The sequence below is a fragment of the Trachypithecus francoisi genome, unplaced genomic scaffold (genome assembly GCF_009764315.1).
Source record: "Trachypithecus francoisi isolate TF-2019V2 unplaced genomic scaffold, Tfra_2.0 Lachesis_group19, whole genome shotgun sequence".
In the NCBI taxonomy this organism is placed as follows: domain Eukaryota; kingdom Metazoa; phylum Chordata; class Mammalia; order Primates; family Cercopithecidae; genus Trachypithecus; species Trachypithecus francoisi.
This window is the reverse complement of record NW_022681464.1, coordinates 2,112,757-2,140,725: the sequence shown is the minus strand read 5'-3', so window position 1 is coordinate 2,140,725 and position 27,969 is coordinate 2,112,757. Positions and strand designations below refer to the sequence as shown.

General features: G+C 37.8%; 1 protein-coding gene across 1 annotated transcript in view; it reads left to right on the top strand.

The window, feature by feature from the left end:
• The window catches only part of LOC117064231 (netrin receptor DCC-like), a 65,019-nt gene that overhangs the window by 7,122 nt on the left and 29,928 nt on the right, over positions 1-27,969 (top strand). Inside the window, exon 3 of the mRNA XM_033178497.1 lies at positions 16,709-16,863. Within this exon, the coding sequence (XP_033034388.1) occupies positions 16,709-16,863 (155 nt within the window). The remainder of the gene's footprint in view (positions 1-16,708; positions 16,864-27,969) is intronic.

Below are 27,969 nucleotides of genomic sequence, written 5' to 3'. Positions count from 1 at the left end.
TATGAGTGAGAACATGCGGTGTTTGGTTTTCTCTTCTTGTGATAGTTTGCTAAGAATGATGGTTTCCAGCTGCATCCATGTCCCTACAAAGGATGCAAACTCATCTTTTTTATGGCTGCATAGTATTCCATGGTGTATACGTGCCACATTTTCTTAATCCAGTCTGTCACAGATGGACATTTGGGTTGATTCCAAGTCTTTGCTATTGTGAATAGTGCCGCAATAAACATACGTGTGCATGTGTCTTTGTAGTAGAGTAATTTATAATCCTTTGGGTATATACCCAGTAGTGGGATGGCTGGGTCATATGGTACATCTAGTTCTAGATCCTTGAGGAATCGCCATACTGTTTTCCATAATGGTTGAACTAGTTTACAATCCCACAAACAGTGAAAAGTGTTCCTATTTCTCCACATCCTCTCCAACACCTGTTGTTTCCTGACTTCTTAATGATTGCCATCTAACTGGTGTGAGATGGTATCTCATTGTAGTTTTGATTTGCATTTCTCTGATGGCGAGTGATGATGAGCATTTTTTCATGTGTCTGTTGGCTGTATGGATGTTCTTTTGAGAAATGTCTGTTCATATCCTTTCCCCACTTTTTGATGGGGTGTTGTTTTTTTCTTGTATATTTGTTTGAGTTCTTTGTAGATTCTGGATATTAGCCCTTTGTCAGATGAGTAGGTTGCAAAAATTTTTTCCCATTCTGTAGGTTGCCTGTTCACTCTGATGGTAGTTTCTTTAGCTGTGCAAAAGCTCTTTAGTTTAATTAGATCCCATGTGTCAATTTTGCTTTTGCTGCCGTTGCTTTTGGTGTTTTAGACATGAAGTCCTTGCCATGCCTATGTCCTGAATGGTACTACCTAGATTTTCTTCTAGGGTTTTATGGTATTAGGTCTAACATTTAAGTCTCTAATCCATCTTGAATTAATTTTCGTATAAGGGGTAAGGAAAGGATCCAGTTTCAGCTTTCTACTTATGGCTAGCCAATTTTCCCAGCACCATTTATTAAATAGGGAATCCTTTCCCATTTCTTGTTTCTCTCAGGTTTGTCAAAGATCAGATGGCTGTAGATGTGTGGTATTATTTCTGAGGACTCTGCTCTGTTCCATGGTCTATATCTCTGTTGTGGTACCAGTACCATGCTGTTTTGGTTACTGTAGCCTTGTAGTATAGTTTGAAGTCAGGTAGCGTGACACCTCCAGCTTTGTCCTTTTGACTTAGGATTGTCATGGCAATGCGGGCTCTTTTTTGGTTCCATATGAACTTTAAAGCCGTTTTTTCCAATTCTGTGAAGAAAGTCATTGGTAGCTTGATGGGGATGGCATTGAATCTATAAATCACCTTGGGCAGTATGGCCATTTTCACGATATTGATTCTTCCTATCCATGAGCATGGTGTTCTTCCATTTGTTTGTGTCCTCTTGATTTCACTGAGCAGTGGTTTGTAGTTCTCCTTGAAGAGGTCCTTTACATCCCTTGTAAGCTGGATTCCTAGGTATTTTATCTCTTTGAAGCAATTGTGAATGGAAGTTCATTCCTGATTTGGCTCTCTGCTTGTCTGTTACTGGTGTATAAGATGCTTGTGATTTTTGCACATTAATTTTGTATCCTGAGACTTTGCTGAAGTTGCTTATCAGCTTAAGGAGATTTTGGGCTGAGACGATGGGGTTTTCTAAATATACAATCATGTCATCTGCAAACAGGGACAATTTGACTTCTTCTTTTCCTAACTGGATACCCTTGATTTCTTTCTCTTGCCTGATTGCCCTAGCCAGAACTTCCAACACTATGTTGAATAGGAGTGGTGAGAGAGGGCATCCCTGTCTTGTGCCAGTTTTCAAAGGGAATTTTTCCAGTTTTTGCCCATTCAGTATGATATTAGCTGTGGGTTGTCATAAATAGCTCTTATTATTTTGAGGTACGTTCCATTAATACCAAATTATTGAGCGTTTTTAGCATAAAGGGCTGTTGAATTTTGTCAAAAGCCTTTCTGCATCTATTGAGATAATATGTGGTTCTTGTCTTTGGTTCTGTTTATATGCTGGATTACGTTTATTGATTTGCGAATGTTGAACCAGCCTTGCATCCCAGGGATGAAGACCACTTGATCATGGTGGATAAGCTTTTTGATGTGCTGCTGAATCCGGTTTGCCAGTATTTTATTGAGGATTTTTGCATCGATGTTCATCAGGGATATTGGTCTAAAATTCTCTTTTTTGTTGTGTCTCTGCCAGGCTTTGGTATCAGGATGATGTTGGCCTCATAAAAAGAGTTAGGGAGGATTCCCTCTTTTCTATTGATTGAAATAGTTTCAGAAGGAATGGTACCAGCTCCTCCTTGTACCTCTGGTAGAATTCAGCTGTGAATCCATCTGGTCCTGGACTTTTTTTTGGTGGGTAGGCTATTAATTGTTGCCTCAATTTCAGAGCCTGCTATTGGTCTATTCAGGGATTCAACTTCTTCCTGGTTTAGTCTTGGGAGAGTGTAAGTGTCCAGGAAATTATCCATTTCTTCTAGATTTTCTAGTTGATTTGCGTAGAGGCATTTATAGTATTCTCTGATGGGTTTGTATTTCTGTGGGGCGGTGGTGATATCCCCTTTATCATTTTTTATTGCGTCTATTTGATTCTTCTCTCTTTTCTTCTTTATTAGTCTAGCTAGCGGTCTGTCAATTTTGTTGATCTTTTCAAAAACCAACTCCTGGATTCATTGATTTTTGGAGGGTTTTTGTGTCTCTATCTCCTTCAGTTCTGCTCTGATCTTAGTTATTTCTTGCCTTCTGCTAGCTTTTGAATGTGTTTGCTCTTGCCTCTCTAGTTCTTTTAATTGTGATGTTAGAGTGTCAATTTTAGATCTCTCCTGCTTTCTCTTGTGGGCATTTAGTGCTATAAATTTCCCTCTACACACTGCTTTAAATGTGTCCCAGAGATTCTGGTATGTTGTATCTTTGTTCTCATTGGTTTCAAAGAACATCTTTATTTCTGCTTTCATTTCGTTATGTACCCAGTAGTCATTCAGGAGCAGGTTGTTCAGTTTCCATGTAGTTGAGCGGTTTGGATTGAGTTTCTTAGTCCTGAGTTCTAGTTTGATTGCACTGTGGTCTGAGAGACAGTTTGTTATAATTTCAGTTCTTGTACATTTGCTGAGGAGTGCTTTACTTCCAATTATGTGGTCAATTTTGGAATAAGTGCGATGTGGTGCTGAGAAGAATGTATATTCTGTTGATTTGGGGTGGAGAGTTCTATAGATGTCTATTAGGTCCGCTTGGTGCAGAGATGAGTTCAATTCCTGGATATCCTTGTTAACTTCTGTCTCGTTGATCTGTCTAATGTTGACAGTGGAGTGTTGAAGTCTCCCATTATATTGTATGGGAGTCTAAGTCTCTTTGTAGGTCTCTAAGGACTTGCTTTATGAATCTGGGTGCTCCTGTATTGGGGCATATATATTTAGGAGAGTTAGCTCTTCCTGTTGAATTGATCCCTTTACCATTATGTAATGGCCTTCTTTGTCTCTTTTGATCTTTGATGGTTTAAAGTCTGTTTTATCAGAGATTAGGATTGCAACCCCTGCTTTTTTTGTTCTCCATTTGCTTGGTAGATCTTCCTCCATCCCTTTATTTTGAGCCTATGTATGTCTCTGCATGTGAGATGGGTCTCCTGAATACAGCAGACTGATGGGTCTTGACTCTTGATCCAGTTTGCCAGTCTGTGTCTTTTAATTGGAGCATTTAGTCCATTGACATTTAAGGTTAATATTGTTATGTGTGAACTTGATCCTGTCATTATGATATTAACTGGTTATTTTGCTCGTTAGTTGATGCAGTTTCTTCCTAGCCTCGATGGTCTTTACATTTTGGCATGTTTTTGCAATGGCTGGTGGTAGCGGTTGTTCCTTTCCATGTTTAGGGCTTCCTTCAGGGTCTCTTGTAAGGCAGGCCTGGTGGTGACAAAATCTCTAAGCATTTGCTTATCTGTAAAGGATTTTATTTCTCCTTCACTGATGAAGCTTAGTTTGGCTGGATATGAAATTCTCGGTTGAAAATTCTTTTCTTTAAGAACGTTGAATATTGGCCCCCACTCTCTTCTGGCTTGTAGAGTTTCTGCCGAGAGGTCTGCTGTTATTCTGATGGGCTTCCCTTGTGGGTAACCCGACCTTTCTCTCTGGCTGCCCTTAAGATTTTTTCCTTCATTTCAACTTGGTGAATCTGGCAATTATGTGTCTTGGAGTTGCTCTTCTGGAGGAGTATCTTTGTGGCGTTCTCTGTATTTCCTGAATTTGAATGTTGGCCTGCCCTACTAGGTTGGGGAAGTTCTCCTGGATGATATCCTGAAGAGTGTTTTCCAACTTGGTTCCATTTTCCCCCTCACTTTCAGGCACCCCAATCAGACGTAGATTTGGTCTTTTTACATAATCCCATGCTTCTTGCAGGCTTTGTTCATTTCTTTTTCTTCTTTTTTCTTTTGGTTTCTCTTCTTGCTTCATTTCATTCATTTGATCCTCAATGCTGATACTCTTCCTCCAGTTGATCGAGTCGGTTACCGAAACTTGTGCATTTGTCACGTATTTCTCGTGTCATGGTTTTCATCTCTGTCTTTGTTTATGATCTTCTCTGCATTAATTAGTCTAGCTGTCAATTCTTCCACTTTTTTTTCAAGATTTTAGTTTCTTTGCGCTGGGTACGTAATTCCTCCTTTAGCTCTGAGAGGTTTGATTGACTGAAGCCTTCTTCTCTCATCTCGTCAAAGTCATTCTCTGACCAGCTTTGATCCGTTGCTGGTGATGGGCTGCGCTCCTTTGCAGGGGGAGATGCGCTCTTATTTTTTGAATTTCCAGCTTTTCTGCCCTGCTTCTTCCCCATCTTTGTGGTTTTATCTGTCTCTGGACTTTGATGATGGTGACGTACTGAAGGGGTTTTGGTATAGGTGTCCTTCCTGTTTGATAGTTTTCTGTCTGACAGTCAGAAGGACTGTCTGTTGGTCTGTTAGAGATTGCTTGAGGTCCACTCCAGACCCTGTTTGCCTGGGTATCAGCAGCAGAGGTTTCCGAAGATAGAATATTGCTTAACAGCGAGTGTACCTGTCTGATTCTTTCTTTGGAAGTTCCTCTCAGGGGTGACGCCACCCTGTGAGGTGTGGGGTATCAGACTGCCCCTAGTGGGGGATGTCTCCCAGCTAGGCTACTCAGGGGTCAGGGACCCACCTGAGCAGGCAGTCTGTCCGTTCTCAGATCTCAACCTCCGCGTTAGGAGATCCACGGCTCTCCCCAAAGCTGTCAGACAGAGTCGTTCGGGTCTGCAGCGGCCCCGCTCTTTCCCCTAATGGACTGCAGCTGAGCGCTGTCCGCAGCGGTAGAGTCTACAGAGACAGGCAGGCTTCCTTGAGCTGCTGTGAGCTCCACCCAGTTCGAGCTTCCAGCGGCTTTGTTTACCTACTTAAGCCTCAGCAATGGCGGGCGCCCCTCCCCCAGCCTCGCTGCTGCCTTGCGGATAGATCGCCGCAGAGGGCTGTGTTAGCAGTGAGGGAGGCTCCGTGGGCGTGGGACCCCCGGCCAGGTGTGGGATATATTCTCCTGGTGTGCCTGTTTCTTAAAGCGCAGTATTGGGGTGGGAGTTACCCGATTTTCCAGGTGGTGTGTGTCTCAGTTCCCCTGGCTAGGAAAAGGGATTCCTTCCCCCTTGCGCTTCCAGGTGAGGCGATGCCTCGCCCTGCTTCAGCTCACGCTGGTCAGGCTGCAGCAGCTGACCCGCACCGATTGTCCGGCACTCCCTAGAGAGATGACCCCAGTACCTCAGTTGTGAAAATGCAGAAATCACCGGTCTTCTGTGTCGCTCGCGCTGGGAGTTGGAGACTGGAGCTGTTCCTATTCGGCCATCTTGCTCCGCCTATCGAGGAAGTGGTCCACTAGTGAGTTTTTATTGTATTTCTTTTGAGAGGTGAGGTCTTGCTATGTTGCTCAGGATAGAGTGCAGTAGTGTCATCATAGTTCACTTGCAGCCTCAAACTCCTGGGCTCAATGGATCCTCCCACCTCAGCCTCCTGAGTAGCTAGGACTACAGGTGCCTGCCGCCACACCTGGCTAAGTTATATATCACATTATACTTCTCATTTGTAACTAGAATGACCTATGAAGTGTAACACAGTATAGCCAAAATGTTAAGGGTATGTGGCTGTGGAATTGAACCGCCTGGGTTCAAATCCTGGCTTGGTATTTTACCATCTGTGTGGCTTTGGGCCAATTACTAGTGACTTTGTTTTCTTACGTGGAATAGTAATAGTATCTGATGTGTAAGGTTGTGATGAGTATTAAATGAAGTAAAATAAAAGCACCTGAAACACTTGCCGTTTGTATGGTGCACCCAAAACATTTTATTCTTATTAGCTAGTGCCATGCGCAAATCATATGTGCTTGAAATTAAAATAACTGAAATACAAGGGTGTTTCTTAGCTGTTATTTAGAGAAGACTTTATTACTTTCACAAACATTCACCCATTTGATCCTCAGATAAGGTATTTATGATGATCTCCGTTTCACAAATGAGTATGCCTTTCTCTGTTCAGAAAGACTGAAAAATATTGCTAAGAAACCACACAAATAGTAAATATTAGAACTGGGATTTCAATGCCAGGTTTCTAGTCCAGTGATCTCTTCACTGTGCCATACAAAGTGAAAGACGTTTTCTGAAAAAGCTCCATGTAAAGTACAGTGGGAGTGCAGATGAGAGAATTAAAACACTTTTTATGAGCATCACTCAATTTAATCCTCACAATAACACTGTGAGGTAGGCAGATAAGGTACCGGTATCTCCATTTTGCAAATGAAGCAGAGAAGCCTCCAAGATAGCCCCTGACTTGCTCAAGGTCACACACTGTTTTATGGCAGAACAAAGGCTGAACTAGGTGTTCCAACTTGCAGCAACATATATATGCTTCACATTGCTTTATGCTGTCTCAGAAAACCTCTGCTCACTGTTCAGGATTAGAACCCAGCTTTTTATGATTGACATGGAGGATTCCTTTTATAATTCATGGTATATTACATTTTCAACGTGGTGTTTACATATTCTTTCCCCACTCTTCAGAGTTGGGGACTCTGCAGGTGATGGAGCTTGTTATCCATGAGGGAGCATATTGTGATAGAAAGAGAACAAGACTCATAATCATAAGCATGACATTCTGGCCCTGGCTTAAAGCTTGGCAAAGTTAGCCTTCTTCTTAGAGCCCCACTCTACTTCTCTGTAAAATATAAAATCATGGCCCTGTACCTCAAAATGTTTTTAATTCATTGAATGAGAGAATAGTGATTTTATTTATCCAGTGGACTTAATGCATATTCAAAAATGAAACATGCCATCCACAAACATCATATATAAATGAACAAATGTTGAATGTGAGTTGACTATATGTCCATGTCCAGCGGCATATTGAAAATAGAAGAGAAACCAGCAGATTCTCTGGAAGCAGTTCATCTTGAAAGGTTCATCTTACTGATAAATGTATAACCACACACTGAGTTAAGAGCTTTAGTGGAAAGGAACATGCTTCTGGGAGAGCATTTATGAAATGTGTGCATGATGTCTGTGTCATAATCAGATCTGCATTTTGAAAAGATGACCGTGACTAGAAAGTGGAAACTAGAGCAGAGGTCAGCCAGGTGGGTGCCAGAGCCATTTAGCAGGCTATTGCAGACGTGCCAACAAAAGATGATGGTAGCTTGGTCTAAGGGTATGTCAGTGGAGATGAAGCAGTGGAGAGAACTTTGTAGATATTTACGGGGCAAAACTGACAGGACTGGATGATGCATTGCACATGAATGGTGAGGGAGAAGGGGTTGTCAAGGACAGTCACTTGGTTTCTGGCATATTCCAGTGTAGAGATGATTGTGTAATTTGCTGAGATTAGGATGCTGGAAAAGGTCCATATTTGAAATGAAGATCATAAATTCAGTTTTAGACAAGTTGTGCTTTACATACCTTTACAACATTCAAATGGGAATGTCGAGAAGGACCTTGGAAATAGGAATCTGGAACTCAGAGGAGAAGATTGGGACAGAGATATTTTTCAGGAATGTGTCAGCATATGGATGCTCACTACAGCTAAAGAAGGGCAAGATGATCCATCCCAAGAAAACAGAATGAGAAGAGAACCCAGAACTCAGTCACATTTATCATGGGGATAGAGGCTGAAACTAAACAAACTAAGAATTTGAAATCGAAATCTGTTTTATCCCAACTCCCAAAATATAGCTTTTTATTTGCAGTTACAGTAGCTATTTGTTATGTAATTAGTCTCACTTGTGTATTGATGTTGAAGCAGAGATTATAGGAAAGCACCTTTTTAAAAAGCTCATTCCTAGATTTATCCTTTTCAACAATTTGAGAAAAAAAAGAAAATTTAACCAAAGGTTAGTGGAAATACCTCTAACCAAGAAGACTCATTTCCAGTCTTCATTATGCTTTATCTGGCAGTGAAACATCTTGAAAATTTTCTAAGATAGCACTGATTTCCAAACCTATGGTTTTAGGGTAAAAAGGAATGTGACATTTGAGTGGTTATCACTTTTATCACTCTGCTATCACTTTGAGTCCTATTTCGTTAAACACCATATTTCATTTTTGAAATCTTTTAATTGTTATAACATTCTGGCATTCACTGAAGAAATAAGGAATGAAAGTAGAACAGATAAAACGGAGATGCTAAAAATCTTTCCACTAAGAATAACGTAACTCCTTCTCTACAAAGGAATGTTAATGTAACTCTTCCTCGTGAAGCAACTAATTAAGTATTTGACACCTCAAGGCAGCATTTGTTGCTCAACTCACAAGTTGTAACTAAATGTTAACACTCTGAGGCACTCAGGCAAGATAATATGTATTTACTAAAAATGCATGTTAGAGACTTGCTACAAATAATCCACTAAGATGCAGAATCATGTTTAATCTGCAAACTCTACTTCTGAAATGTAAAAATAGAAGTGAATTCAGTTAACACAAACACACATGGATATAGGACATTTTCTATTTTCTATTCCTAATGAGAAGTCTTAGAGTAGTGAGGTTTCTTTGAGTAGATCCCACTCTCTCAGTTTTCAAATAGTGAAATCAAGACCCAGGAAGGTGAAGTGACATGCCAAAGATGACCGAAATAAATGGGGATGGAACATAGAATAGAATCCAATTTTCTAGGCATTTCTAAGGTCACATTATGTGGAGATTTTCTGTAATTATTCTCTTTTAATTTCACATTTATTTTAAAAATTATGAGCCACAGCAACATAGTCATATTTTACGCTCAGTGAATCTGTATGCTAAGTGTGAATAAAATATAAATGGAATATGGCTTCTCTTTTTAAATAATTTACAATCAAGTCAAAGAAACATGCATGTCCATTAATACAATGTGATACGTAATATACTAGATGTATAAACCAAAAGCAACGAAAACACAAAAGAGACTATTTAATGGTACTGGGTTCGAAGATATAAGGGTAGGAAGTTTCAGGTAAACATTTCTTTTGAATTGGTTTCCAATTGGGTTTCATTTGAAACAAGTTTTTGCCAAACAGAGTCGGAAGTGTGAGTCAAGAGAAGGTAACTCCAGGCTCATCATACTGGTCATTAGAGAAATGCAAATCAAACCCACAATGAGATACCACACCAGTTAGCATGGCGATCATTTAAAAGTCAGGAAACAACAGACGCTGGAGAGGATATGGAGAAATAGGAATACTTTTACACTGTTGGTGGGAGTGTAAATTAGTTCAGCCATTGTGGAAGACAGTGTGGCAATTCCTCAAGAATCTAGAACCAGAAATAACATTTGACCCAGCAATCCCATTACTGGGTATATACCCAAAGGATTATAAATCATTCTACTATAAAGACACATGCACATATATGTTTATTGCAGCACTGTTCACAATAGCAAAGAATTAGAACCAACCCAAATGCCCATCAATGATAGACTGGACAAAGAAAATGTGGCACATATACACCATGGAATACTATGCAGCCATAAAAAACGGATGAGTTCATGTCCTTTGCAGGGACATGGATGAAGCTGGAAACCATCATTCTCAGCAAACTAATACAAGAACAGAAGACCAAACACCACATGTTCTTATTCATAACTGGGAGTTGAACAGTGAGAGCACATGGACACAGGGAGGGAAACATCACACACTGGGGTCTGTCTGGGGACAGGGGGCTAGGGGAGGGATAGTATTAGGAGAAAAAACAAATGTAGACGGTGGGTTGATGCGTGCAGCAAACCACCATGGCACGTGTATACCTATGTAACAAACCTGTACGTTCTGCACATGTATCCCAGAACTTTGATAAAAGAAAAAGAAATGAAAAAACAAAAAAAAAGGAAAAGCAAAATAAGAAAAGGCAGAGAAGCTGACGTGGACATAGGGGTTCTGGGGCAGCATGAATCATCACAGATGACTGTGCAAAGCTTTGGGCCACATCGTGCAGGTCTTTGAACCTTGTTCCATGGAGGTGAGATCATATTAACCTAGAATGGCAGCTAGCATAAGGTTGTGGGCATGGAGTTGACAGGTTATGTGTGTTACGAGGGTATCTTTGTCAATAGATGATAGCAAAAACCGAGAAGACTAATGGCAAAACACTAGAAAAAGCTATTATTATAATGCAATACATTTAAGTGCCAACTAAAGCAGGGACCAGGTCTAGGCACAGGAGAATATACTCTACCCAGAATTAGGTCTCAATGTAAATTGCACAGTGTTACATCCCATGTTGCCATGCTTGACTTCATGCTTCAAAAGATGTCAGTGCTTAAGAGTTACAACAGGGACTAATCTGAGTAAAGCAGGAACATTATTGTTAGTGGGTCAAAGGATATGCTTTTAGAATAGAAACAGTTATTTTCCAAGACACTTTAATAGGTAACTCCAAGTTCTTAAAATTAGAATTCATGAAAAATAAATGCTTCTTATTAACTAACTCTTCTTATAGCCTCCTTGTAAAAGTCAAAGTGGATAAGTTGTCTACACACTTTTTAGCATGAGGAGTCAGACTTTATATATTTGATGCTGTATGTGAATTTTCATTGAGTAAATTTACAGTGAATGCATTCAGGCAGGCACAAGTGACTTGATTCCTTTACTTCAAGCCACTTATCCTGAATTTGACTTAACTCCCCCACACTGCCAACTTAGGGTGAAAGGAATAAAGTAAAGAAGCTTTGTCTGAAAATCTGTCTGGTGTTATAGATCATGACTCTGAGTGTTGCATATTTTCAGGTAATTATGTCTTCAGATTCATAGGGCAGAACATCACTGAGACGGAGGAGGCTTGGGGTCCCTGCTGCTTTCGCAGGGGTTGTTAATGCAGTGAGAGGCAGAGCAATCCAAGTTTACCCAAAGATTGGGTAAACTTGTCATATTCACTGTTCTCTTTTCTTCAGAACCCAGTGTGCTTATCTACCCATTTACAGAGGAGTGTGGACTACATTGAGCAGAGAGGAAACTCTTAATTACTGCTTCATGGAAAATTTACTTTAGGTGGTTAATGTTGGCCTGTAGTGGAACCAGAGAAATCCCACATAATAAACTGCCCTTCCAAATTCAGATGTTACTTACTTGTTGGGAAATGGTTTGCCATGCTTTGTTTACAGCTATTAAAGCCTGGGAAGGGTGATTAAAAACTTCGTAGGAATCCTTGGGGCTAGAACTGAACAAGTCTGTGAAAGACAACATGGCAGAAAATGCCACTTTCTCAATATGCTTTTGTATAATGCTAGCAATTTGATGTCACCCCAGTAAAACCCAGGGAAGCCACACAGCAGTTTGGTAGCAGACACTCAGCCACCAGTGGAGACATCAGATACCATAAGACTATCGAGCTGTACTGTGGAACTCAGGGAACTCATATTTCTTCTCAGTGTCCCTCAGAGAGCAAAGTTTCCAGCCCTTTAAAAATGATTATTTTCATGATTGGAATTTGTTCAATGTCTGTAGTTATGCTCACTCTTTTTGTTTTGACTTTATCTTTGCAAACAAAATTAGTAAAATAGAAAATATCAAAAAAGTTTTTTTTGGGGGGTGGGCAGGCCCCAAGGTCAGTGAAACCCATCTGTATAGTTTTTTCTATATGATTATACCTCTCATTAATTTATGTCCTCATATTCCTGGTTTTAAATACTTTGTTGAAAAGTCCCCTTCTTGGATGCAGTAGGATTTATTTCTTATGAAGTTGTGGTGGTATTTTGTTATTATAAAATAATAGCAGTGACTGCTGTTATGACATATCAGGTGCCATGTATTTTGTTTTAGATGTTTGACCTACAGCATTTCATTTAATTCTTTCAGATATTGTGATACAAACATTTTTATAGCATGTATGTTGTACTTGAGAAATCTGGGGCTCAGAAAGTTTAATGTGAAGGCCAGAAACAGCCCGCCTGACTTGCCACAGTCCTGAACTACTTACTCTGTAGTCTACATAGGTTTTTTTTTTGTTTGTTTGTTTGTTTTTTTTTTTTTAAGACGAGGTCTTACTCTGTCACCCAGGCTGGAGTGTAATGGCATGATCTCAGCTCATGGCAACTTCTGCCTCTCGGCTCTAGCGATTCTCGTCCCTCAGCCAACTGAGTAGCTAGAATTACAGGTTCATGCTACCATGCCTTAATAATTTTTGTATTTTTTCTAAAAAGAGTGTTTCACCGCATTGGCCAAGCTGGTCTCGAACTCCTGGCCTCAAGTGATCTGCCCGCCTTGGCCTCCCAAAGTGCCAGGACTACAGGCATGAGCCACCATGCCTGGCCTACATAGTGTTTAGATGCAAATTCCCTTTGATATACGCAGATTTCTGGAAAGTGGCACATAAAATTGAAATGGTTAGATAAAACCATGCTTTAAAACCACTAAGAACCTGCATTGTAGAAACCAGTGGTCAACCCAGGGCAGAACTGGCAAGTGATTAGAGGTTGAACAGTAGAGTTGTCTTGGAGGTGTATTTACATAGTAAGCACAGTGCATTTGCCTGAGTTCCATTTTACAGATCAATACCATGGAAGCATTTTCTAAAGATGCTTTATTTATACTTTAAGACTGAGAAAGTAAGAATTGTCCATGTCAATGAATACATTTATAATTTTTTTATGAATTATTAATTTTGAATACTTTTTGAAGGCTCATGAAGATTATTAAATCTTCCCCATTATGAAGTCCAACATCCTTTTTATATGTAAGTGATATTTTCATTTCATGATCTTGAACATTTTTACCTGGACATGTCCAAATTTTCCTGCCTCTCTTTCCTTTAAAGTATACCTGTTCAGCAAAATACATAAACAGATATTTCTCAAAAGAAGACACACAGACAGCCAACAAACATATGAAAAAAGTGCTCAGCATCACTAATCATCAGAAATGCAAATCAAAACCAAAATGAGATATCATTCCACATCAGTCAGAATGGCTGTTACTAAAAAAAAAATAAAATAAAACAATAGATGCTGGCAAGGCTGCAGAGAAAAGGGAATGCTTATACACTATTGGGAGAAATATAAATTTATTACTTTAGGCACTATGGAAAGCAATTAGGAGATTTTTGAAAGAACTTAAATCCACAATTAAGCTCAGCAACCCCATTAACTGGTATATATCCAAAATAAATTAAATAATTCTACCAAAAACAAGCATGCACTAATATATTCTGGATAAAGAAAATGTGATACATATACACCATGGAATACTGTGCAGCCATAAAAAGGAACGAAGTTACTTCCTTTGCAGCAACATGGATGCAGTTGGAGGCCATAATCCTAAATAAACTAATGCAGAAACAGAAAACCACATACTACATGTTCTCACTTATAAGCAGGAGCTTAACATTGAGTACTCAGGGACATACAGATGGCAACAGTAGATATGGGACTGTCAGATAGGAGGGAGGGAAGGAGGAGGGCAAGGATTGAAAAACTGTTGCATACTATACTTACTACCTGGTCATGACAGGATCAATCATACCTCAAACCTCAGCATCACACAATATACCCATGTAACAAATTTTCACAAGTACCCCAGAATCTAAAATAATGAAATAATTTAAAAAATAAAATTAAAGTACAGAAGAGTACCTGTTGAAAGGGTTATGGCTAGCATGACTTGGAACACAGTTATTTCATCCAATTTATTTAGTACTTGTAAGAATAAAGTCAATTATGAAAGCTGTCCTTCCTTATAGATACCCAAGGTGTTTGACAGGCAAATCTGACCTTTGATAACAATGTTGCTTGAAGGTCTAGAAAAGATGCTATGAAATGATTCATAGCAAATGATAGACAAATTCATCCTCTCAGCAGTCTCTGAGGGCTCATTGTCCCTTTTTCCCCTCATGTCTTTTACCCAAAGTTCCCATGATCCAAAGAAGTTCCTTATTTTTCCACTATTGTTGAATGATATCATTACTAGATTTAGAGGATGAAATTCCAGATTTCATTCTTAAGTGTGATACCCACTAACTGTGAAGGCTTTGAATAAATCATGTTGCTTTTCTAAATCTCACTTTCTATGTGTAAAACAATGATAACGAAACCACCCTATCTGTATCAGTAAGCTACCTGAGGCACTGTGTATAAAAATTCTTCTGCTAAAAAAAAAATAAGTAAAATTCCCTATCTCCATGTGCTCAATCTCTGTAAGCTATATACAGCAAGGCATACAATTCTTTTATGAGGATTTGCTTTTAAAAAGCAACTTGCTGACCTAAATGATCTTAATTTGGTAGAATATAGCAGTGTGGTATGTGGCAAATGGGAGCATTGTTCCATATTTCTTAGGCTTACCTACTTTAGATTACTATTTAATCTCATCCAGACCCCTACTCTTCTAGAAGTCAGAATTCAGCCTTCCAGAAACTTCACACTGCACTTCTAAAAGAATACCTAAACCTCAGGCTATATCCAGATTCATACAGGGTGCTTTTTCTCTATTGTGGTAACACATGTCTTTCATTTTACAATTTTAACTATTTGTAAGTGTACAGTTGTATGATATTAGTGCATGTGCCTTGTTGTGCTACCATCACCACCATCTGTCCACAGAATTTTTCATTATCTCCAATTAAAATTATTTACCTATTAAACACTAACATCCCATTCTCCCATCACTTAGCTCCTGGCAACCACTCAGGGTGCATATTTTAAAATACTAGCAGTGCTAGATAAAATAATGCTAACCCCTATAACAAATAATCCCTAAAATATATAATGGTTCAAAACTATTTCTGACTCTAGAAGGTATGGAAGGGATGTTACTGATTGTCAGGCAGTTCTTTTCCCAGCTCTTCTCTAGAATTATTACAAATTTTGATTGTTCCATCATCCCCCATATGGCTTCTAAGGTCATCATACTTCCCTACCTCAAGACAACAGGTGAAGGAAGAGAACATGGTGAATTACCCATGTGCAGTTTATTTTAGGCCAGGCCTGGAATCAGCACACATCACATCACATACACTCAATCACTTGCTGCAACTCAGTCACATGGCCTCAACTAGACTTCAGAGAAGCTGGGAAATATGGTTTAGTACATGAAGAAGAAATTTCGGGTTTGAGGATAAGCCAGCCAGTCTCTGCCATCAGTTATATTAAGAGTGTAGATATGCCTAGGAATCATCATTCATGCACTTAGAACTTTTACTTTTTGAAAATCTAACTTTCCCTGGCAGAAAAAGATATTTCATTTTAACTATGTCCAAAACCAAAACGTATCTGAATAGCAAAATTAAAGTGTACATATAATTCCACTGAGAAGCAAGAGATATTATCTAGATATAGAAACCTTGAGAAACAGTTGAGAAGCTTAGAGGAAGTCACTTCTTCACTCAGTTAAATCAGCTAAGTGTCCAATGAGGACATCTAGAATGTTCAGAAGCTCTAGAATCGCGTGTGTCTTTAAAGAATACTTCAATAGTTATCGTTTCTAAAATGTCAGCATCCATATCCAAAGGGTTTATCATCTCTTAATATGCACTATAAATGCAACCGTGATCAGTAGATTAATTCATTAGTTTGCAACATTGAGGAAGTTTTTAGTTGATAAATGTATTGATATTGAACACATATAGATGTGGCTTGAAGAGCAAAACAAATAGGCATATGTTACAGTTTCTGTTCACGCAGGAAGGAATCTACTTCCTTTCACTAATTGCACTTAAAGTAACCACAGGGACTCAGGCTCCATACATAGAACACTTAGCATCTGCATTTTCCTTTCACACAATGAGAGAAAATGCATAAATGCATTTGTTGGCAATACTGACAAAGACCGATTTGTGGAATAATTGAAACCTTGATTTCTGTCATTAGCCGGATGTTTACAAAACCCATCTTCCTGTCTACATTCCAGATGTTTCTCCTTATTTTAATAGCTCTTTGTTTTACATGGGTTTTGAATTCCAAATTGTAAAGTGTCAAGCAAAAAGACTTTAGTTTGCAAGTTTCATGGAGAATGACATAAGCTTAAACTCCTCAGAATTATTGCAACATTTATCTGTAGGTCCTTCCAATTAGCTTATTTTCTGTAGAAAGCCTGAGGTCTTGAATTATGTCCTAGAGTCTACATTAGATGATTGAGCAACCCTTTGGTTCACCGCACTACTCTTGCACATCAGATACAAATTTTGGAAGGAAGTATTCTTTTTGGAATAATCTTTCTCTGCAACTTTGATTTCTCAGGGAACGAGCGTTGAATACAACACAGCCTGGGTCCCTTCAGCTCACTGTGGGAAACCTGAAGCCAGAAGCCATGTACACCTTTCGAGTTGTGGCTTACAATGAATGGGGACCAGGAGAGAGTTCTCAACCCATCAAGGTGGCCACACAGCCTGAGTGTGAGTATGAAAAGGAACAGGCCACAATTTAGAAAGTGTTTATTTTCCTCTGCAGTATCCTTGATACCTTTGCGAGGTGATAAAAATGGAAGAATTTTTTTTTTCTTTTAAGCAACCTATATAACTCAAGAACTTTTAAAAGTAAGACGACTTGTAAATAGAATAGCCTCTTCACTTAGGCCATGTACGGTAATGGCAAATTAACCTCTATAAAGGCCTAATCTATCTATGCAGTCTACATATTCATTTCCTAAGAAAGTGATTTACTTTGCTTAACAGTACTGTATCATCATCGTTGGGCTTCAGCCTTCTCTGTTGAATTTTCAGATTTTTTGAGTTTGTAAAGAGTGTAACATCAAAGGTAAAAGAACAATAGCATACAACTTCTAAATCCAGGGACTAATTTAAAAGTGTAAACACGCACCTGTATGCACTGAAAAAGCTACTAAAAGCAAATTGAGACTTGAGGAATATGATAATCTCTTTTGGATAATCTCACTCTCCTCTACCTTGAATCACTAGATTCAGCTATTTTTTTTTTTTTTTTTCACGAAGTAAAGCAGCTGAATGTTCTTTGACCAACATATAATTTAATGATTTCTACTTTGATAAAGGAAGAGCTCCAAAATTACATATTGAAAACTATTTCTGTACTTGACAAAATTTTGTTTTTACTTGTGCATTTCGAATGTTTTTTGACAAGATTAGTTGCTGATGAGCCATTCGCCAAATTTGTTTTGTTTCACATTTTAAAAAATTGGAATTTAAAATCAAAACGAATTGCATGGCTACTTGTTAACAAGCTGCCTTATGTTAAACATCTAACTGCACCTATTTCCTTTTGATATAAATAAATTTATAATGATATTTTGTTTTCCTCTTCATTTTACATGAAACTGTATTTAACTTCAAAATCACCTCTTGTATTTTGGGAATAAGGTGAAGTAGAGATGGAAATACTTTAACTGGTAATTGTGAGAGAGTAACCTTTGTATTCTGTCACTTCTTGGGTTGTTTAAATCAGCATGTCGAAGAAGAGAGAACAGGAGATACAGTCTGAGTGCACTTTTGACAGAATCTCCATCCTTTATTTCATTTGGCCAGGGCTACAGACACAAGATGATAACAAATCAGAATAAAGTATGAATTGAAGGGAGGGAAGAGGGCTAAGCTGTACAATGGTACAAATTTTGCCTCACAGAAATAAAAGCTCAGCAACTTCAAAAGCATAGTCATGTTGAGGTTCCGTACAGTTATTTGGAAATGCAGGCCCCCGGGCATCATAATAATTTGTAGGATCCAAATAATTTCTGTTTGCAAAGTAAAACCACAGCGGAATATTGTTAAAAATTGTGAAGATTATGGGATGGCTACAGCAGAACATGAGGCCTTGCACAGCTTCCCTCTTTGCTGCCCATGGAGCTGGTCTTGCTCCCAGGTTTCTCTTCTGGACAATTTTTTGTTGCTGTACTGAGTTAAATCACTAGACGGTGCAAATTTCCCCTTCATAATGTCTATATTAACAAACAAAAATTAAGAAAGACATTTCAGTCTTCTTTTTTTTATTTTTGGGACAGAGTCTCACTGTGTTGTCCAGGCTGGAGTGCAGTGGCACAATCTCGGCTCATTGTAACCTCCACCTCCCGAGTTCAAGCGATTCCCAGCTAATTTTTGTATTTGTAGTAGAGACGAGCTTTTACCATGCTGGCCAGACTGGTCTTGAACTCCTGACCTCAAATGATGCTGCCGCCTCAGCCTCCCGATGTGCTAGGATTACAGGCATGAGCCACCGCGCCCAGCCCAACATTTGAGTCTTCAATTGCTTTACTGACTTTCTCTTCATAGATCATCTATGTAAAATCAATAACATTTATGATCATTTTGTATTTTTGATTAAAAACAAATTAAGCTCTCTCTATATATCACACTCTATATACATTTATATGCCATGTGGTAGATAGGTTAGCAGTTTAAAAACTTAAAGAAACTCTTGGTAAATTTTCTAATATTGGAACTAACTTTAAAAGCATGCTCATTTTCAAAAGATCAAATCTCTGTGAATTAACTGAATTTTTCATCTCCTAGTTATAAATTATCATACAATTGTTATACTGTACTTTTCAGAGCTGACTAATCATGATTACATTACACTTCTGATAAAAATCCTGGTTGGTTAACCTTGCTTTGTAAGAATGAGCATTTTTTTTCTTTGATCAATACTATTGTTTCTAAGCATTCAACTCAAAAAAGCAATTTTCAGCATTTAAAATTTTTGTTTTAAACACCAACATTCCCAAGCCAAGGTAAAGTGTTTTCCTTTTTGACGCTGGCTAACAACACTCATTCCATAAAAAATTTTTAAAAAAATAAAAAACTATGATACAATGATACAATATATTCTGCTATTTTAATATAATTAAGTTAAAAAGAATAATGATTATATCACACATATGGCCTTAACTTTGTAAAACACAACCAATGACATAACTCAATTCAGAAGTATGTTTAATGAACATTTATTATATTTCTAACACTGTTCCAGGCTGCATGAGGCATGTTAGAAAAGCATACGTGAGTAATAAAGCAGCAGTATTTATGGATCTCAGTAGATTTGAGGGGAAGCAAATATTTTAAATATGTAACAATAACAAAACAACTCAAGTAGGGGAACTTATAAGAAGTTGTTAAATGGAATACAAACAATCTGAGTCACAGATTGGCTCGTGGGCCCGTGACCTGTGATGACTGCAATATATTACCTAGTTAATTTCTTTTTTCTTTTTTTTTTTTTTTTTTGAGACGGAGTCTTGCTCTGTCGCCGGGGCTGGAGTGCAGTGGCCGGATCTCAGCTCACCGCAAGCTCCGCCTCCCGGGTTCACGCCATTCTCCTGCCTCAGCCTCCCGAGTAGCTGGGACTACAGACGCCCGCCATCTCGCCCGGCTGGTTTTTTGTATTTTTTAGTAGAGACGGGGTTTCACAGTGTACCTAGTTAATTTCTTATGCCCAAATCGTACTGCATACACCTCCTCCAATCAGTCTTGTAATCCAGTTACAATGACAGCCACCTCTTTGCTTTATATATCACACATTCCTTCCCATTCAGAAAGCAGTGTGAAATATGTGTGCAGAGGACCTCACTGGACCCAAGTCTCTATAAGCATTTACTTTGCTTAACTATTAGCGTAAATGATAAGGTACACAATAACAAAAGCATAATTGAATAAAACATGTTGATTGTTGGTATTGTTGTCACATATAATTATATTCTCTAAGAAATGAAAATGAAGAATCTTTCTGCTTTAGAAACATGATGCAGCCATGAATTTTTTTCATTAATGGCAGCAATAACAGCCTTAGAATGCTAACCATATTTTGGCCTTTAGTAACAGCATCATTCTATTAAATTACCTATTTTCTTACCAATATATGAAATAAGAATAATTTCCTTCGCAGATCACTGTTTATTTGCACTATGACTTGATTCTGTTTCATTGAACATTGCCACTGGATAATTCATCCCTTACTGAGTAGATAAGTAGTTAGGAATAAAGTAACCTGCATAAACAAGATATTCAGAATATCCTTTACATGTGTAAAAGAGTTAGTCAATTCCTTCAATTCATGTATATTGAGTACTGCTAAACTCACTTGACGTCTTTCTTACAGACATTAGAGTAAATAAATAATATTATCATAAGTGATAGGCATTGCATGTGTATTTTATCTTCTGTTGGTAACATAAAATGCCATTTTGGCAATTTGAAAGTATTTCTAGGATAAGGAGCACTTACTTCATCTTCTCCAAGACCGCTCAGTAAGACACCAATTACTGAAGAAGATGGAATATACCAGAGATCCTATGGCTCCTTTCCGTTCCTTTTCTTTCCCCTTCCTTCCTCCCATCCTCCTTCCCACCATCCTTCCCTCTTTGTTATAAGCTCATCTTTCTGTCCTTAAGAGAAAATGTGAGGGCTGATTTTATTACTTCACTAGATTATCAGAATTTAGAGGCAAGATCAGGTTAAAGAAAACGTTTTCATCAATATCTCTTTTCTGACAAAATGATCTTATCTTTTGAAAATGGGTCTCAGGTGAGTATGTGTTTGGTTGCTGCTTTTATCAATGTTTTTCCAAATATGATGTGGTAATTGTACACTAAAATTACATAGCTTGTATACAAATTGAATTTCAAGTTTTTCATATTATTTGAAAACATCAGCTCTATTATACAAACCATATTCCCAAAGAATAAAACTGATGGAAAATATGTCTGAAATATAAATCAGCCAGTAACTCTTTCTAAAAGTGTATACATTTTGTGGTAATCATTTAAAGAGATCAACAGCCCAAGATCCAGTTTATGAAATAATCGCTCGAAATAGAAAGGCTTGATTTATATGAAGGTTTGTGTCCCCTGATGATATCTTTCTTTTGCTAAACCCTTGCTCATTCTCCCTGCCTTTATGGTGTATAATTTCTCTACCATATTATCAGCCAGGATTTAAGTCCCTGTCTGCTTAAGACTTGTCTAATCTTTTCATACCACATGTAGAGATTTTTTGAATTATTATTTGCAGTCCTTTAAGATCCTGTTAAGGCAGTTTAATCATAAAGGATGTTAAAATGGACCACATACTGGCTTGAGGGCTTGAGTTAGAATCAGAAGCCTATTTGCAAGACCACAACTCAATAATCTACAAAACTCTTTTATATTTAAGAGTTGTAAGTAATATTCTTAATCTATTATATTCTTTACACTAAAAAGATGAGTGAAAGCAACCCACCAAGTTGAGTGACTTTAGAATATATTATCTAGAGGAATAGCCGTGTTTGCTTCTTTCTTCCTTCATGAGATTTTAAACATTGTAATAGGGCTCTACTTGTATGGTTGTTAGGAAGAGAACAGAGAAGTTCAAATAATGTCTCTGAATATTATTACCCGTACCCTAGAGCAAGTTTGTCAATCATTGAGACCTCAGTTTCCTGAACTATAAATGGGAGTATCATTTATTCCTCCTCTTCCTAAGTTGCCAAAATGAAATATGATAATACATGGGCAGCCACTGTGTCTTGCCTGACATCTCAATTTAAAAAAAAGAGAAAAGCTGCCTGATTCAAGGGGATCAAATAAGTACATAATTTCAACTGCTCTACATTTACAAACAAAGTGGGATACTCACCAGGGTAATCACTTGGGTAAATAAGGCTAATATAATACCTCATTTATAGTTTAGAACTAGCTTGATCACTATATAGTCAGCACGTTTACATACTCTGTTACTCTCTCCCTAATTAACCTCTCCTTAACATTTGGCAGGCTGTTATAGATTGGCTTGTCTCAATTTTGAAGTCTTATAAACAGAAAGTGCTACATGATCCCATAAAATGTATCACAGCATTGCCATTTTATAAATAAAGCCATGTGTCAGTTAAGGAAGGATATGTATTCCAAGAATTGTATCATTAATTGATTTCATTTTTCTGAGAACATCATAGTGTCTTACACACACCTAGATGGTAGAGCCTACTACACACCTGGGCTATATGGTGTAGCCTATCACTCCTAGGTGGCAAACCTGTACAGCGTGTGATGGTACTGAATACTGTAGGCAATTATAACACAGTGGCAGATATTTGTACATCTGAGCATATCTAAACATAGAAAAGGTAATGCATCGCATTACAGTGATATGATGGCAAGATGTCACTAGGCGATAGAAATTTTTCAACTTCATTATATTCTTATGGGACCACCTTGGTATATGTGGTCTGTTGCTGATCAAAACATTGTTACGTGATACTTGGCTGTCATTGCTTGGTTGATGCTGGTAGAATCTGGTGTGGGAAAGATATAAAATATCAGTTATATTTATTTAAGGACGGTTCCATAAATTAAGCAAACTAAGTTGACCACAGCTCTGTCTAGCTCATTACTTTTGTCACTTGATTTACAACTATTAACTGCACTGCATTGAGATTTGAATAAATATTTGCGATGACCACTATGGCAAATCTGTCAGCTCGACAATAGTTCAGTTGTCTGATCCCGTACATGGCTAGACATAAATAATGGAAAGAAGTAAAGATAAGCACTGGCATAACATCTTTTTTGGTAGCATACAAATACATTATTTAAAAAGTCTCTGGATGTAAAAAAATGTTTTCAGATATTATAAATAGGAGATGGGGAATGTTAAAAACTTACAGTTTAGTATCCTCTGTGACCAAAGGCTTAAGGAATTCATTTGGATTTAATGGTCAATTAGGCTAGGTATGATGTCTTTTATAATGACATATATTAGTGGAAAGATTAGAGGTAGGCTTGAGATGATGGGTTGTATAATCACCCCTAGAAGACTTCAAAGCAAATGTGAGTCACTGTGCTCTTTCTTCATTCATTTAAAAATATTTATTTTGTGCTAAGTTCTAGACCTATAGTTACCAGTACAGTAATGACAAGCCACATTTGTCTATTTAAATTTAAAAATATTGAAATAAAATAAAATTTAAAATTCAGTTTCTCAGTCACAATAGCCCCATTCCAACTGCTTAGTAGCACTTAAAATTTAAATAGAATTAAAAATCAAAAATTCAACTTATCTGTCTTACGAGCCATATCTCACAAATTCATATATGATTACTGGCTACTGTATTGGAGATCACAGAGACCATTTCCATTATTTCAGAAAGTTCTGTAGGACAGCAGCAGTCTAGGCACTATGCTGGTAAATGAGGATAAAAAAGCAAGTCAGAAATGATCCTAACTCTCAAGGAACTGGTAGTCTGGTGGAAAAAACTTTAAGGAGAATTCACTAAAAACAACTTTCACAGATTTCATCTCCCTGAACAAAATTGTTCAGTTTTGCTCAAAACAAAAAAGTTAATTATGTGCTAAATTAATAGACATGATTTTTTAAAGGCCAGATAATCTAGACCTGAAGATAGTCTGTTTATTTACTTAAGTTAATCACATTACAAATCTGTTACCTGAAAAAATACGTAAGTGTCTTCCAAAGTTCAACTGAAGGTGAAGGACATAGCTTACTAGTTGCTTGGGTTAAACAGTGATATATCGTAAGTGTAATTTCCCTAAGAAGCTTCTGTTGGCTCTCTTATTTTCTCTTTTCTTTTGAGCAAACATTATGATTCAGGCTTCTTCAGTTGGTATAACCAAACATCTAGAAAATTTATCTGCTTCATGAGAAATTACATAGAAAGCTAACTTCTCATAGATAGATGTAAGGGAGTGTAGGAAAGGGGATAATAAAGTGTCATAGTAATGTTTGGTTTTCAGGCAGCACTGTCAACTAGTCTGGGAGAAAGAGGTTCCCTAAGTAGATCTGATTTGGGTTTAATCGCCTAATTTGGTTATATACCCTACTAAACATGAAAGCAGTTGGTTTGCTAAGCTGAATTAGAGCAAAAGCCAGCATGAACATCTTTGGGGATATTGTCATCATGCTGGTGCAGCCGAATGAAACTCTATTCCAAGGATACGAGCTGAGCTGCTTTAGGCAACTGCTTTGATGGAGAGCTGATGAATACTACCAAGAAAGAGTAAAGATAGAAAGGAATAAGGCATTTTAATCACATAGGTATTGAAGCACTCCCTCATCTTTAGAGCATATTTTTCTATGCAGTTCATAAGTATTTATTGAGCACTTACTATATGATGAGCCTTTTATAACATGCTTGGGATAGAAAATAAAATAAGGGCAGAAGTTTCTTTCTTTGTCTGTTTCTGCTGCTATAACAAAATACCTGCACTGTGTAATTTATAAAGGATAGAAATGTATTGCTCATTGTTCTGGAGCCTGGGAAGTCTGAGATTAAGCAGGTTTGATGTCTAGTGAGGGCTGGTCTCTGCTTCCAAGACGAGGCCTTGTTGCTGCATCTTCCAGAGGGTATGAACGCTGTGTCCTCACGTGGTGGAAGAAATGGTAGGACAAAAAAGAGGAGCTAGCTGTTCTCTCTAGCCCTTTTATAAGGACTAATCTCTTCATGAGGGTAGAGCCCTCGTGGTCTAATCATCTTTTAAAAGATTGTTAAAATATTTGCATTGAGGTTTAAATTTCAACATGAATTTTGGAGGGGACACAAACATTCAAAGAAGTTAGGGATACTATTTTTGATGAAAATGTCCCTGTAAAATAAATGGTCCTAAATAATACTGAGGGATCAAATTTGTTTTCTTTATTTTATTTTATTTTTTTTGAGATGGAGTCTTGCACTGTTGCCTGGGCTGGAGTGCAGTGGCGTGATCTCGGTTCACTGCAACCTCCACCTCCCGAGTTCATGTGATTCTCCTGCCTCAAACTCCCACGTGGCTGAGATTACAGGTGCACACCACCACACCTGGCTAAGTTTTTGTAGTTTTAGTAGAGACGGGGTTTTAATATGTTGGCCAGACTGGTCTTGAACTCCTGATCTCGTGATCTGCCCGCCTCAGCCTCCCAAAGTGCTGGAATTACAGGCATGAACCACTGTGCCCGGCCCTATTTCCTTTTTTTAACCTAAAGTTAGTGTTACAAAGTTTCAGTATATAATTAATGCATAATCTAATGCAGATATAATTTAATGCACAAACCATATTGTCTTTTAGCATAGAACATTTTAGTATATTTAGGAATTATCTGATATAACACTCTACCAAATTTAAGTAAAACTCCCTTTTAAATTACTGTACTATTTTATGGATTCTTTTAACTGCAGGTTATATTCTGCTTGCTGTAATATATGGTGAATTTTACATGTTACATAAAAAGTCAATAATATGACTTTAACTATTTTTCTTTAACTCCAATGTTCTTACATTATGTTACTTTAATTGCCCAATCTTTCCTCCTTGGGGAACCCGAGATCCCATGCAATGAGGAATTGAGTTGGGACAGAAGTTCTGATCACAGGCTATTCTGCAGGGAGTGGAGATTACCATGAGTTAAAAGAGAAAGATTTTAAGCCTACGACAGGCAATTACTGCTTCTAATTGTAGTTGTTAAAGTCAAAGCTGAGATGTCGTCACTCATTGCTGGAAGGAAATGACCACAGATTTGTATCAACTGAAAGTCAAGCAATGGAACTCCAAGCCCATGGTCAGTGGTAGTAACTTGTACATTGTCCTCTTATTTAAATCTATAATTGGTGTTCCAGGTCATCCAAATGGAAGTAGAATGACATGTTTAAAAACAAGGATTTAGAAATGAGATTGGGTTTGAATTTTAACTTTTTCACTTGTCAGCTAACTGGGTTAAGTTAGCTTTTCTTCTGTAAAATGGAGATAATCTCTATCTTGCAAGGATGCTGTAAAGATTAAAGTAAAATATTTAGGATGGTAATGCAATTGTGCATCTTCAAATGGTTATTCTGAGGATTAAATTAGATACTTAGTTTACTTTCTGGTGCATTGTCAGCCTTCAATAAATACCAGCTTCTGTTATAATCATCCATTATAACTCCATTACTTGATTTTAATTATTTCTCATATAATGATGCTCCTTAATGCTGCAGATAATTTGCTAATTTCTGTGTCTGTGTTTCTTTTTTTTTTTTTTTTTTTGGATATGTTTAAAATGCTGTTCTTATCCATTAGGCTATTTCGTAAGTCCCTTTTATTTTTCCTTTAAGATTTTGATTAAATATTTCCAAGAGCAAAAAGCCTATCCTGTCTAATTCATCACAGGGATCAAACTTTCAGTCTTCTTAAGCTCATATTTCACCCTCCAAATTAGTTTGAATCTCCTCATCTCTTCATTCATTCATTTATTCATTCATTCATTCAATAAATAATTCATTGCATGCTTGCAATGGACTACAGTCTGTTTCTTGAGACTGGGAATACGGCAATAAAAAAGACAAAGTATTTATCCTCATAAAATCTATATTCTAATGATGAAGAGAAATAATAAGCAAATAGGCTGGGAGTGGTGGCACATGCCTGTAATCCCAGTACTTTGGGAGGCCAAAGAGGGCAGATCCCTTAAACTCGGGAGTTCCAGACCAGCCTAGGCAACGTAAAGAAACCCTGTCTCTACAAAATATGGGAAAATCAGCCAAGTGTGGTGGTGTGTGTCTGTAGTCCTAGCTGCTTGGAAGGCTGAGATGAAAGGATTGCCCAAGCCTGAGAGTTTGAGGCTGTAGTGAGCCATGATTGGCTCCACCCTCATGAGGGAGTTCTTAAGATCTGAAGAAATACAGGATATTTAAATGCTCAAGATGCAAGCGTTCCAAACTGTATTTTCAGGGGGTGGGTGCTCAGAAATAAAATTCTGAGTACTGAAAAGTATAGGCAACAAAGTGAGACTCTGTCTCTAAATAAATAAATAAATAATAAATAAATAAATAAAAGTGAAGCCCACAGAAGCGCAAAACAGCTTAAGAGGATGTAGGATGAATAGGATAGGGATGATTCTAGATAGGAAGGTCAAAGCCTTGCTAAAGAAGGGATATGTAGAGGCACACCTGAAAGAATGTGAAAAGGTGGCAGCAAACACCTGTGAGGCAGGACATTTCAGGCAAAGCAAATAAGCAGTGCCAAGTTTCTGGAGAGGAAGAACAAAAGACTACTGTCCTGCAGCAGGGCAAGCAAGAGAGAGAGTGGTGGAGGTAAAGTCAAGTGGTAGCAGGGCTCAGTCATGAAAATCTTGGAAGCCACAATAAGGAATCAAGATGTAGTACTTAGTTGGGAGTGGGGACATTTATGCAGGAGGGATTGACATGACCTAATTTTCATTTTTAAGTTGGAAGCAAAGAGAACAGAGAAAAGATGAATACAGTTTTTAGTGATGAGATAGCTCAGGTAGCCTGGTAATTTCAGAAGAGTAAAGAACTAGTAGAATCCAAGATGGCTTTGGAAGATAGAAACAACAAGACTTGCTGCTGCAGGTGGGATGGGAGAAAAGACAGAGTCTAATTGTGTTTCAGATTTTGGGCCTCAGAAACTGGGTGAGTGGTTGTTACCATTTCATGGGATCTAAAAACTGGAGATGGAACTAATTTGGAGGGTACGTAGGGAGGAGAGAGATTTAGGGAATATATCAAGAATTACTATTTTTTTAATTCATGAAGTTTAACTGTTAAATGTTTGCAGATTTTATTTACCTAATTAG